Source organism: Apodemus sylvaticus, chromosome 19, assembly GCF_947179515.1.
Source record: "Apodemus sylvaticus chromosome 19, mApoSyl1.1, whole genome shotgun sequence".
Lineage (NCBI taxonomy): Eukaryota > Metazoa > Chordata > Mammalia > Rodentia > Muridae > Apodemus > Apodemus sylvaticus.
In genome coordinates, this window is record NC_067490.1 from 57,340,310 (window position 1) to 57,354,032 (window position 13,723).

Consider the following 13,723-nt stretch of genomic DNA (forward strand, 5'->3'; position numbering starts at 1 on the left):
CAAGAAATTCTTTGATGTTTGATTTTTTCCTCATTGTGCATTTATACTATTTACATTAAACTATTTTGTCCTGTGTGCAATTGAATTTACTTTGTAAAGTTTGATCAGAATTTACAGTAGGTTTCAAAACAACTTTCCTTGTTGTCGATCAATCACCAGTATTTTATGCTAAATATAGCAAGAATATTAAATTTAAAACCACCTTAATAACATCTTTGAATATCATGTACTATGGAAACCTTATGATTTGAGACATGTAATGCAGTGCTATCTTTCATCATTTGAAAATTTCCACACTTATGGTAAAGTATACTCAACACATAGGAATTTTGGATGATTATATTAATATGTGTATGTCATAAAATAATTTATTCAAGACAGTCATTATATCCGTTATTACATAATTTTTCAGTGAGAACATTCAAGATCTACTCTCTTAGATGTTTTCTAAGTACTAATTTTAATAATTATTTTGTACAACAGGTTTTATATGCTTACATTTCCAATGAATTGAAATTTTGTAATATTTTAGTAAAATACCCTCATTTGCCTTTAGGTCTCCAACCCTGAGTCCTATCCTCACTGATTCTTCTGATTATTCCTTTGACCACAACTGTGTGGCTACCTAATATAAAAGTCACAAGAAAAGAGGGTTAAAGAGATGGCTTAGCAGTTAAAAGCACTCACGAGTCTTCCATAGGACCCAAGTTCAGTTCCCAGCACCCAAGTCTTTATGGTAAAAAGTTGGCTACACCAGGTCCAAGAAATCTGACACTTCTTGCATTTTTGCTAGTGTTTAGTTCTTTATTGTATACCCTATTTACTTACCCATAAATTAATCTAATACCACATAGCTATATAACCCATCAACTTATTATAATGAAGTGTAACTGATTTCATGATAAAAATTAAACTCTCAGTGTTAGTCCTAGAACTGTTTTAGATAATTAAACTGTTAGCTCTGTAGATTTTGAACATCCTTACATGAAATTGCATATCTATTAAAAACTCCTATTATAGAAAAATTAAACAACTTCTATTTTAAACCAAAATCCAAGTTACAATTTACTAACTCTTTGGGGGTCTTAAAACATATTCCATATAGCATCCACATAAATAAAGTCAATGCCTTATAAAATAGTTTATTAAAAGCTGTTACTGTACCACTAGCCTTCCCACAAGTAATTATGAAAACTTAAAGACAGTAAAGATTTATGTCACAAATGACAAGTTCAAAAGCCAGTGACAAATGTTTACTATGTGGATTTCATGCTAATTAGCTTAAAACAATGTAAGTGGATTATAAATTAAATTATTGTTTTATCATTTAATAAAGTAACTATTTGTAGATGTATTAAAACCAATACAAATATTTTAACAATTTTTCTAAACAAAACATCCATATTTGTTGACCAAGATTAACCATTGCCTAGTATGGTTAATCAAGTAACAAGACAGGATTTGCAAGAACATGTTAAAAAAAAAAGACAGCTGAGGTTTTTTGTTGTTGTTGTTGTTTTAAGACAGGGAATAAAAAAAAAAAAAAAGACAGGGACTGAGTTATCAGAAAAGCTGATAATTTGTTAACTATTTTGTGTAATGCCCATAAGGTTTCACTTTGAAATAAAAATGTTTCTGAAAAGGTTACCTAATGCCCCCTTTACATCCTTATTCCTCAGAGTATAGATAAATGGGTTCAGTGTAGGAGTTACTACTCCATAGAAGAGAGCCATGAACTTGGGTTGGTCTTTTGTAATAGAAGAGGGAGGCTGAAGATACATGCTAATGCCTGGACCATAGAACAAGAGAACTACAATGAGATGAGAGGAACATGTCCCAAAGGCCTTTTTCCTTCCCCCTGAAGATTTGATTTTAAAGACAGCATGTCCAATACAAGCATAGGAGGCAAGAATTAAACACAGAGGAACAGCTAAAAGAAAAATGCAAACCACAGAGAGAGCAAGCTCATTAGTCTCTTTTTCACCACAAGCAGTTTTTATCAGAACTGGAATCTCACACACCAAATGATCCATTTTATTGTGGCCGCATAGAGGCAATTGCAGTGTCACAGTGGCCTCTGTGACAGCATAGGAAATTCCAGTCAGCCACACAGTGGACACTAACAGGAGGCAGGTACGTCGATTCATTATGAGGGTGTAGTGCAGTGGTTTGCAGATGGCCACATATCGGTCAAAGGACATAAGAGCCAGGAGGACACACTCTGTACCCCCCATTGTGTGGAAGAAATAAAGCTGAACTACACACCTCATGTAGCTGATGGTCTTTGTGGAGCCCCCAAGGTTGGTTAGCATCTGAGGCACAATGCTTGTGGTGTAGCACATGTCCAGAAAGGAGAGGTTGCTGAGGAAGAAGTACATGGGGCTGTGGAGACAGGTGTCTAATATGGACACCAGAATGATGACAATGTTTCCAATCATGGCTGTGGGGTATGTTACCAGAAGAATAATAAAGAGAGGAAGTTCCAGCCAAGGACAGTCTCCAAAGCCAAGTAGAATAAACTCTTCTGGATGACTTTTATTAATCAACATCTTTCTTTGTAATCTGACTCTCCTATAGTACAGAAGTATCAAGAAAATTAGTATTATAGCAAAGCCTCATGATTCATTGGTCATGGCTATAGAAACCAGGGTTGCAATTCTGCATTTGGAATTTCATGAGAGATGCTTTGTAGATAACTTAGTCCATATAGAGTTTTGTGTCAAAGCAAGAGGATCTGGGTATTTTCTTCAGTACCCAGGTGAAACCATTTCTATAATCCCAGTTCTAGTTAAGAAAAGTCTGGTTATTATTTTTTTGAGCTTGCTGGCTTGTTATTATAGCTGAATTGATGAACTCCAGGTTTCGTGGGAGGCACAGCCTCCAAACATGAAGTAGAAATCAAATGTAGAAAAAAAATTTGACATGGACACTGGGTTTTATATGCATAATATACCCACAGCACAGAAACATGTATGCATATCCATTTATACACATACACACTCCTGGAAGCACACAAATAAAATAATCTGGCAAGTGGTGATTTAACTTCTATTTATGATACTAAACTTTAACGGGGCTTTCTAATTATCTGACAGTACATGTGAACATAAAGGTGAGTAACTAATTTTTTTAATTTGATATAATTTTTATTTGCATTTCAAATGATTTCCCCTTTTCTAGTCCCCCACTCCCCGAAAGTCCCATAAGCCCCCTTCCCTTCCACTGTTCTCCCACCCACCCCTTCCCACTTCCCTGTTCTGGTTTTGTCCTATACTGCTTCACTGAGTCTTTCCAGAACAAGGGGCCACTCCTCCGTTCTTCTTGTACCTCATTTGATGTGTGGATTATGTTTTGGGTACTCCAGTTTTCTAGGTTAATATCCACTTATTAGTGAGTGCATACCATGATTGATCTTTTGAGACTGGGTTACCTCACTTAGTATGGAGTAACTAATTTTAACAGCAGTGCTGAAGGCATTACTGAAACATCATAGATACATTTTCAGGAATCAGTCAGAGAAATTGGTAGAAAGAGTTCTGAGTTCTGAACTCTGTCTGGAAGGTTGGTCTGTCCAGTCTTATCTTCTGAGGTGAATCATTAAATTGTCTATATGAGTAATAAGTACATTTGAGATCTAAACACATCCCTTTATATACTTGAGATTGAGCAATGTAGTTTAAACACCCTTTTCCTTCATGTTTGTACAGTTATAAACAGCCCATGTTTATAAGCCAAATGAGTTAAGCCTCAGCTACAATGTTGTTCATGTTTTGGTATTTATGAACTTTATTGTATAACTATTAATGCATGTTTGGCATTTAATAATTTATGATAAATTATAATAAACTTATTCATAGCATTTCTTATCATGGAGGTATTTCTTTATCAATTGAGCTTAATGCTTTATTTAGTTCAAAAATTTGCTGTACTATCGGGAACATATTGATTTTTTGTTATTTGTATTATTTTTGTGAATATATTTTTCAACATCAACAATCTTTTCTTTCAGCAGATGTCTTAATTTAGGTAGAATCACATTCAAATCTCAGTTATTTTGTATTTCCTAGATCTTCATAGGTAAAGTAAATGCTGATACAACAAAATTATGGAACAGAATAAAACAATGTTTGAAAACTAAAAATTGTTTATTTACACATTTTATTTATTTATGCTTCATAAAATTCATCTTTGAAAAAATGAATATTCAAATGTGATTTTCAGATAACAGTCTACTCAACAAGTTGGAGTTACTCCTCTTGCTATTTAGCATCTTTACAGCAGACTATTTTCTTATAGTTAAAGCAGATCTCAGTCTCTTTTTTTTCATTGAAAGTTTACAGCAACCTTGTGATGGTCTATAAGGACCCAAGCAGAATAAGATATGAATTATGTTATTTGATTACACATCAAATAACAGATCATCAGATGCATACATTATAAAATGGGGGGTGGATGTCCTATATGTTAAGGTAATAATTCCAACAACTTTTATCATTAACGTAAATTTTAAAAATTAAATATAGGTACGGGTGTTTTGTCTGCATATATGCCTATGAATCACATATGTGTCTGGTGCCCACAGAGGCCAGAAGAAGGCAACAAGTCCATGGAACTGGAATTAATGTTGATTGCAAACCTCTGTGTGAATGCTGGTAATAGAATTCGGTTCCTCTACAAGGCAATATTCTTAACTACTGAGCCATCTATCCAGTCTCATGAACAACTTCTTAATGAGTTCTTTATGATAAGCACTCTAACAAGCTTTCCCCACTCTGAAAAATCCTTTAGCACCTGTTCCTAAATAAGATAATCTTATTTCTGTATTTTAAGATTCTTTTAAGTGTTTGTTTTGTTATTTTCCTAATAGCTATGGATAATCTAGGTAGCAATAATTTATCAGTGCCTAATATATAGTAACAAAACAGCTGATTAAAAGTTAGTACTTCTGGAATCCACAGAAAGTACCTGAAATTAAGGGCATGATGCCCATTGAGGCAGCATAGTTTCTGAAGTGACTTTATTAAGATAAGCACTCCTAATTTTTTGATGATAAGTTAGGCTAAATTCTTATTTCAGGAGAATATGTTGTAGAATAAATATGAATAAGAATATTGTATCTATTATTCTGATTATAAAATAATTATTTCCAAAATCATAACTTATGGAGCTCACTGAATACTGTTTACTTAGCATTACTACAGTTTTCAAACATGAGTAATCCAATAGTTTTGTTTTTTAAATGAGCAATTTTAGACTTACTCTTTAAAATTCTTTCACAATTAATTTTATCTAACTCATATCAATTTGCACTCCACCTTCCCCTTTCCATATCTCCTGAGACAAATGTGACTTACCTTCCTATGTATTCATTATTATTCTCTGTCTTCAGTTTTTTGGACAGTGTTAGTTATTTTAATGATATATCATGGCACACTTATTGAATTCAATGATTTAATATTATTTTTGCTTTTTTAATTTTTCTGTCATAAAATATATACTGACCATGTCATCCCTTCCTCCTTTCCTCCCAGTCCCACTAGACACCTCATGCTCCTATATTTCCTTTCAGAAAAGAACAAGCCTCCAAGTGATATCAGTTATCACAGCATAACAAAATGCAATAGGACTAGACACAGACTCTCATATCAAGGCTGGACAATGCAACCCAGTAGGGGGAAAAGGGTCCCACGAGCATGCAAAAGAGTTAGGAACACTCAACTCTCATTATTAGAAGTCCAACAAAAAATGGATGGAGCTAGAAAACAATTATCCTACGCAAGCCAACACAGATGCAGAAAGATAAGCATGATATATACTCACTTATAAGTGGATATTAGCTGTTAAGTAAAGGACAGTCACTTTTGCAATCCAAAGATAAAGTGGTTTAAGCGGGGAAGCATATATTTCCATGGAAAGGAGAAAATAGATTAGATTTTGAGAGTGGATTGGAGGCAGGTGGGAATGGAAAAAAGGAGAGAGACTTGATTTTTTTACTTAGTGATTTATCACAATTTCAACTCACAAAGGTATAGTCATCCAGAAGTGTTTAAAATCATTGCTGAATTTCAGACTAAGTTCCTATTGACCTGCTGTCCATATGTCAGTTCATATTTTCATATAAGTATATTATATTTACATTCAGTTTGAAAACATACATTGTTTTATTAATATTTATAGTACTTTTGGGTTCATTGGTTATAAGAATTGTATTTATTTTGAAAACATCCTTTATTAAAGAGTATTTTTATAATAGACATATATAAAGCATTGGATAAAACATTTGAGCAAGATTAGTCATATTTTAAGTCTTTAAAAGATGAAATGACTAAAGCAATAATACTTCACTCAGGTAATCAACATCTGAAGAATATAGTGCTTCTAAGTTTGGTTTCAGTGATAGACTGAGAAAAATGGGTTAAAAATTAAAGTCTAGTTGTTCTAGTGATTCTAGTATGAAATAGATACAGGCAGATCTTATGAATGGCTGTCTGAAACAATGCTGTTTTTCCTATGTACTAATTAGATACTGCAGCCCACACTTTGCAACCTTCCTAGGACTGCATGTCTGTCAATGTGTCTCATCACTTACCTTATTTTGATAAACCCCCGTTATTTGATTAAAGAGCAATTATAAAGTAAGATATTTGAAGTTTTTCTTTTCAAGAATACAGAGATATTCTAGTATGAAGGTGAGAGTTTAAGATTTTCTTCAGAACTCTCAGGGTTTTGTTTAGACAAAGGAGCCAAGTGGAGGAAAAACTCAAGTTAGGAAGACAATAGAAAATACGAAGACTTTTGAGTTATCATTTTCTTTGCTATTCCCTAGAGTCCTGTGCATTGTTTTCACAGACAACTCATTTATTCTTCTCCAGAGTGATTAGACAGAGAAAGTTCCCTGGGAAAGAGCTCTCCAAAGACATGCTTCTCATGTACAGTTATCTTCTGTGCTGAGGCTAGAAGACAAACTCTGCTGCATTTGAAAACAAAAACAAAAACAAAACCATTGATTACATTTCCTAACACACAGAACACCCACTAACATGTACACGATTAAAGATGACCTTGTTTGAATCAGTTATTCTGAGAAACTTAAGTGAGAATTTTTTATATTACTTTATTTATGGGAATCAAATAAAATTTAAGATTTTAGTTATCCCCAATATACTAATAAAGAGTAATTAAAACCATGAGAATAATAAAAATAACATGCAATTAATTCAGAACCCATTATAAATAATCTAGAATACTAAGAAAACTTCGAATTCTTTAGTATTTTATGACAATTAAAAGGCAATGATGAGCTCTCTACCAGCCAAGCAAGATGCCTAAAGGAAAGAAGGCCAAGGGGAAGAAGGTGGCCCTGGCCCCCACCATCGTCAAGAAACAGGAGGCCAAAAAGGGAGTCAATCCTTTGTTTGAGAAAAGGCCCAAGAACTTTGGCATTGAATAGGACATCCAGCCCAAAAGAGATCTAACACGCTTCATCAACTGGTCCTGCTACATCAGGCTGAAGCGGCAAAGAGCCATCCTCTATAAGTGGCTCAAAGTACCTCCTACCATTAACCAGTTCACCCAGGCCCTGGACAGGCAAACAGCTACTCAGCTGCCTAAGCTTGCCCACAAGTACAGGCCAGAGACAAATCAAGAGAAGAAGCAAAGGCTACTGGCCTGTGCTGAGAAGAAAGCTGCTGCCAAAGGAGACGTCCCAACTAAGAGATCACCTGTCCTCTAAGCAGGAGTCAATACAGTCACCACCTTGGTGAAGAACAAGAAGGCTCAGCTGGTGGTGATTGCCCATGATGTAGACCCCATTGAGTTGATGGTTTTTCCTGCCTTCCCTGTGTTGAAAGATGGGGGTGCCCTATTGCATCATCAAGGGAAAGGCCAGGCTGGGGTGCCTGGTCCACAGGAAGACATGCACCACTGTCACCTTCACACAGGTTAACTTGGAAGCCAAGGGTGCTCTGGCTAAGCTGGTGGAAACTGGGGAGGCAAAGTCCTGGGTCCTAAGTCTGTGGATCACATTGCCAAGCTAGAAAAGGCAAAGGTTAAAGAACTCACCACTAAATTGGGTTAAATGTATACTAAGTTTTCTGTACATAAGTATAATTACAAAATTATCTGCAAACAAAAAAAGGCAATGATGGGGGTTAGGGTTAGAAGGAAGAAGAAAGCAATCACTGGACGGGGTGTGGAGGGGACCTGGGTGGTAGAGGAGACAAGGAGGGGAAGAGAGGAACATGATTAGGTATTGGGTGGTAGAGGGGGAGGGAGGACAGTACTGAAGCCCTGAGGGCCAGCAGAAAGAATGGTAATGGGTAACCTCGGGAGATAAGAGATGGGGGGGACTCCCCTAGAATATACCAGAGACCTGGGAGGAGAAACTCTCAGGACTCAAAGGAAGGGACCTTAAATTAAATGCCCTACAGTGGGAAGAGGGAACTTGTAGAGTCCACCTCCAGTAGAAAGACAAGGTATCAAGTGGATTGATGGAGTTGCCATTCCACAGTCAATAACTCTGACCCAGAATTGTTCTTGTCTGAAAGAACTACGGGTCAAAAATGAAGAAGAGCCTGAGGGAAATGAGGTCCAGAAACAGGACCAAATTGGGATCTAGCTCAAGGGAAGATCAGAAGGCCAGACACTATTACTGATACTATGGTATGCTTACAAACAGGAGCCTAGCATGACTGCCCACCAAAAGGCTCAACAAGAAGTAGAAAGAGGAAATAGACCATTTTAACGTGTTTTTCTATATATTTCTTGAATTTCATCAGAAATATTTTCCATGTAAATCTTTAATTTTATCTGAAAATGTTTATAATTCCACTTTCAATCAGCTTAGAATTTTTTATGCCTACCATCTTATCTGTATAATTTTCCATGATAATCTCCAATTGTAACATGTTTTCCTATATGTTTCTTCAATTTTATCAGAAATATTTTCCATGTAAATATTCAACTTTATCAGAAAATATTTATAATTCCACTTTCCATCAACTTAGGAATACTTTTATGCCTACCATTATTATATCCTAGAACCCTGTTTGAAGATGAGGCTAGCTTTAAACTTCACCAAGATCCATTCGCCTCTACCTCCCAAATGCTAGGATTAAAAGCATGTGTCACCATGCCTGGCCACTTTAAAGATTTTTATGCTTTTTTTATTGTATTTTCAAATGATTGACTATTTGTATTTCTTTTTTTTTAATTTTCTATATTTTTGTTTACATTCCAAATACTTTCCCCTTTCCTGGTTCCCCCCTCCCCATATTTCCCATAAGTCCTCTTCTCTCCACCCATTCTCTATTCACCCCCTCCCTTTTCTCTGTCCTGGTACTCCCCTGCAATGCTGGATCAAGCCTTTCCATGATCAGGGCCCTTTCCTTCCTTCTTCATGGGAATCATTTGATATGTTAATTGTGTCTTGAGTATTCAGAGCTTCTGGGCTAATTAATATACACTGATAAGTGATTGCATTCCATGTGTATTCTTTTGTGATTGGGTTACCTCACTTAGGATGATATTTTCCAGTTCCAACCATTTGCCTAAAAATTTCATGAATTCATTGTTTTTAATTGCTGAGTAGTATTCCACTGTGTAAATAAACCACATTTTCTGTATCCGTTCCTCCATTGAGGGACATCTGGGTTCTTTCCAGCTTCTGGCTATTATAAATAAGGCTGCTATGAACATAATGGAGCATGTGTCTTTATTGCATGCCAGGGAATCCTCTGGGTATATGCCCAGGAGATGTATAGCAGGGTCCTCGGGAAGTGTCATGTCCAGTTTTCTGAGGAACCACCAGACTGATTTCCAAAGTGGTTGTACCAGCTTGCAATCCCACCAGCAGTGGAGGAGTGTTCCTCTTTCTCTGCATCCTCGCCAACACCTGCTATCTACTGAGTTTTTAACCTTAGCCATTCTGACTGGTGTGAGGTGAAATCTCAGGGTTGTTTTGACTTGCATTTCCCTAATGATTAATGATGTTGAACATGTCTTAAGGTGCTTCTTAGCCATTTGAAATTCTTCTGGTGAAAATTTCTTTGTTTAGATAAGTACCCCATTTTTAATAGGGTTATTTGGTTCCCTGGGGTCTAGCTTCTCGAGTTCTTTGTATATATTGGATATTAGCACCCTGTCGGATGTAGGGTTGGTGAAGATCCTTTCCCAATCTGTTGGTTGACGTTTTGTCCTTTTGACAGTGTTCTTTGTCTTACAGAAACTTTGTAATTTTATGAGGTCCCATTTGTCAATTCTTGATCTTAGAGCATAAGCTATTGGTGTTCTGTTCAGGAACTTTGCCCCTGTGCCCATGTCCTCAAGTGTCTTCCTCAGTTTCTTTTCTATTCGTTTCAGTGTCAGGTTTTATGCGGAGATTCTTGATTAACTTGGAGTTGAACTTAGTACAAGGAGATAAGAATGGATCAATTCACAATCTTCTGCATGCTGACCTCCAATTGAACTAGCACCATTTGTTGAAAAGGCTATTTTTTCCCCCACTGAATGTTTTCAGCTCCTTTGTTGAAGATCAAGTGACCATAGGTGTGTGGGTTCATTGTTGGGTCTTCAATCCTATTCCATTGATCCACTTGCCTGTCATTATACAAATACCATGCAGTTTTTAACACTATTACTCTGTAGTAATGTTTGATGTCTGGGACACTCATTCCCCCAGAAGTTCTTTTATTGTTGAGAATAGTTTTAGCTAGTCTGGGTTTTTTTTTTTTTTTTTTTTTTTTTTTTTTGTTGTTGTTGTTGTTGTTGTTGTTGTTGTTTTTGTTTTTCTTTTTGTTTTTCTTTTCTTTTTCTTTTTCTTTTTTTTTTTTTTTGTTATTCCAGATCAATTTGAGAATTGCTCTTTCTAACTCTATGAAGAACTGAGTTAGGATTTTGATGGGGATCGCACTGAATCTGTAGATTGCTTTTGGCAAGATGGCCATTTTAACTATATTAATCCTGCCAATCCACGAGCATGGAAGAGTTTTCCATTATTTGAGGTCTTCTTCGATTTCTTTCTTTAGAGATCTGAAGTTCTTGTCATATAGATCTTTCGCTTGTTTGGTTAGAATCACACCAAGATACTTTATGTTGTTTGTGGCTATTGTGAAGGATGTCATTTCCCTAATTTCTTTCTCCGTCTGCTTATCCTTTGAGTATAGGAAGGCTACTCATTTGCTAGAGTTGATTTTCTAACCAGCCACTTTACTGAAGTTGTTTATCAGCTGTAGGATTTCTCTAGTGCAGTTTTTGGGTCACTTAAGTAGACTATTATCTGGAAAAAGTGATATTTTGACTTCTTCCTTTCCAATTTGTATCCCTTTGACCTCCTTATGTTGACTAATTTCTCTAGCCAGGACTTCAAGAACTATATTGAAAAGATACGGTGAGAGGGGGCAGCTTTGTCCAGTCCCTGATTTTAGTGGGATTGTTTCAAGTTTCTCTCCATTTAGTTTGATGTTGGCTACTGGTTTGCTGTATATTGCTTTAACTATGTTTAGGTATGGGCCTTGAATTCCTGTTCTTTCCAAGACTTTTAGCATGAAAGGATGCTGAATTTTGTCAAATGCTTTTTCAGCATCTAATGAAATGACCATGTGATTTTTTTCTTTGAGTTTATTTAGTGGATAGCATTGATGGATTTCTATATGTTGAACCATCCCTGCATCCCTGGGATGAAGCCTACTTGATCTTGGTGGATGATCATTTTGATGTGTTCTTGTATTCGGTTGGTAAGAATTTTTTTGAGTATTTTTGCATCAATATTTATAAGGGAAATTGGCCTGAAGTTCTCTTTCTTTGTTGGATCTTTGTGTGGTTTTTGTATCAGTGTAATTGTGGCTTCTTAGAACGAGTTGGGTAGAGTTCCTTCTGTTTCTATTTTGTGGAATAGTTTGAAGAGTATTGGCGTTAAGTCTTCTTTGAAGGGCTGATAGAATTCTGCACTAAGGCCATCTGGTCATCTCCTTCTTTTGGTTGGAAGGCTTTCTATGACCCCTTGTATTTCTTTAGGGGTTATGGGACTGTTTAGATGATCTATTTGATGCTGATTTAATTTTGGTGTTTGGTATCTGTCTAGGAAATTGTCCATTTCCTCCATATTCTCCAGTTGCGTTGGGTATATGCATTTGTAGTAGGATCTGATGATTTTTTTTAATTTCTTCAGTTTCTGTTGTTATATCTTACTTTTTCATTTCTAATTTTTAATTTGGATACTGTCTCTGTGCCCTTTGGTTAGTCTGGCTAAAGGTTTATCTATCTTGTTGATTTTTTTCAAAGAACCAGCTCCTGGTTTTGTTGATTCTTTGTATAGTTCTCTTTGTTTCTACTTGATTGATTTCATCCCTGAGTTTGATGATTTCCTGTATTCTTCTCCTCCTGGGCGATTTACCTTCTTTTTGTTCCAGGGCTTTCAGTTGTGCTGTTAAGCTGCTAGTGTATTCTCTCTCCATTTTCTTTTTGGAGGCACTCAGTGCTATGAGTTTTCCTCTTAGCACTGCTTTCATTGTTTCCCATAGATTTGGGTATGTTGTGTCTTCATTTTCATTAAATTCTAAAAAATTCTTTGATTTCTTTCTTTATTTCTTCCTTGACCAAGGCATCATTGAGTAGAGAATTGTTCAGTTTCCTTGTGTATGTGGGATTTCGGTCGTTTTTGTTGCTATTGAAGACCACTTTTACTCCGTAGTGATCTGATAGGAGGCATGGGTTTAGTTCAATCTTGTTATATTTGTTGAGGTCTGTCTTGTGACCAATTAGATGATCGATTTTGGAGAAGGTGCTATGAGGTACTGAGAAAAAGGTATATTCTTTTGCTTTAGGATGAAATGTTCTATATATATCTGTTAAATCCAACTGGTCCAAAGCTTCAATTAGTTTCACTGTGTTCCTATTTAGTTTCTGTTTTTCTGATTTGTCCATTGAGGAGAGTGGAGTGTTGAAGTCACCCACAATTGTTTTGTTAGGTGCAATGTGAGCTTTGAGGTTTAGTAAAGTTTCTTTTACAAATGAGGGTGCCCTTGCATTTGGAGCATAGATGTTCAGAATTGAGGGTTCTTCTTGGTATATTTTTCCTTTAACCAGCAAGAAGTGTCATTTTGTGTCTCTTTTGATGACTTTAGGTTGAAAGTCAGTTTGATCTGATATTAGAGTGGCTACTCTGGCTTGTTTCCTGAGACCATTCGATTGTAAAATTGTCTTCCAGCCTTTTACTCTAAGGTAGTGATTGTCTTTGACACTGAGGTGTGTTTCCTGTATGCAGCAAAATGTAGGGTCCTGTTTACATATCCAGTCCATTAATCTATGTCTTTTTATTGGGGGAATTGAGTCCATTGATGTTAAGAGATATTAAAGAATAGTGATTATTACTTCCTGTCATTTTTGATGTTATTTTTTATATTTGATTGTTCAGGGTGTAGTTTCCTTCCTTGTATTGGTGTTTTCCTCCTATTATCCTTTGTAGGGCTGGGTTTGTGGAAAGATATTGTGTAAATTTGGTTTTGTCACAGAATATCTTGGTTTTTCCATCTATGGTGATTGAGAGTTTTGCTGGGTATAGTAGTTTTGGCTGGCATTTGTGTTCTCTTAGAGTCTGCATGAGAGCTGCCCAGGATCTTCTAGCTTTCATGGTCTCCGATGAGAAGTCTGGTGTAATTCTGATAGGTCTTCCTGTATAAGTTACATGGCCTTTTTCTCTTACTGCCTTTAATATTTTTTGTTTAGT

At 36.0% G+C, this 13,723-nt stretch overlaps 1 protein-coding gene and 1 pseudogene across 1 annotated transcript; one reads left to right on the forward strand and one right to left on the reverse strand.

Moving 5' to 3' along the window:
- Positions 1 to 1,613: 1,613 nt before the first annotated feature.
- On the reverse strand, positions 1,614 to 2,549 carry LOC127669912 (olfactory receptor 2B11-like). The gene has a single exon (XM_052164158.1). It carries the CDS (start codon positions 2,547 to 2,549, stop codon positions 1,614 to 1,616), a length of 936 nt encoding a protein of 311 aa, XP_052020118.1.
- Positions 2,550 to 7,315: 4,766 nt separating this feature from the next.
- Positions 7,316 to 8,077, forward strand: LOC127669599 (60S ribosomal protein L7a-like; annotated as a pseudogene).
- Positions 8,078 to 13,723: the final 5,646 nt, after the last annotated feature.

Bases quoted from the DNA above. Each gene is read 5' to 3' on its own strand.
- LOC127669912 (XM_052164158.1), bottom strand. From the start codon at position 2,549: ATGTTGATTAATAAAAGTCATCCAGAAGAGTTTATTCTACTTGGCTTT.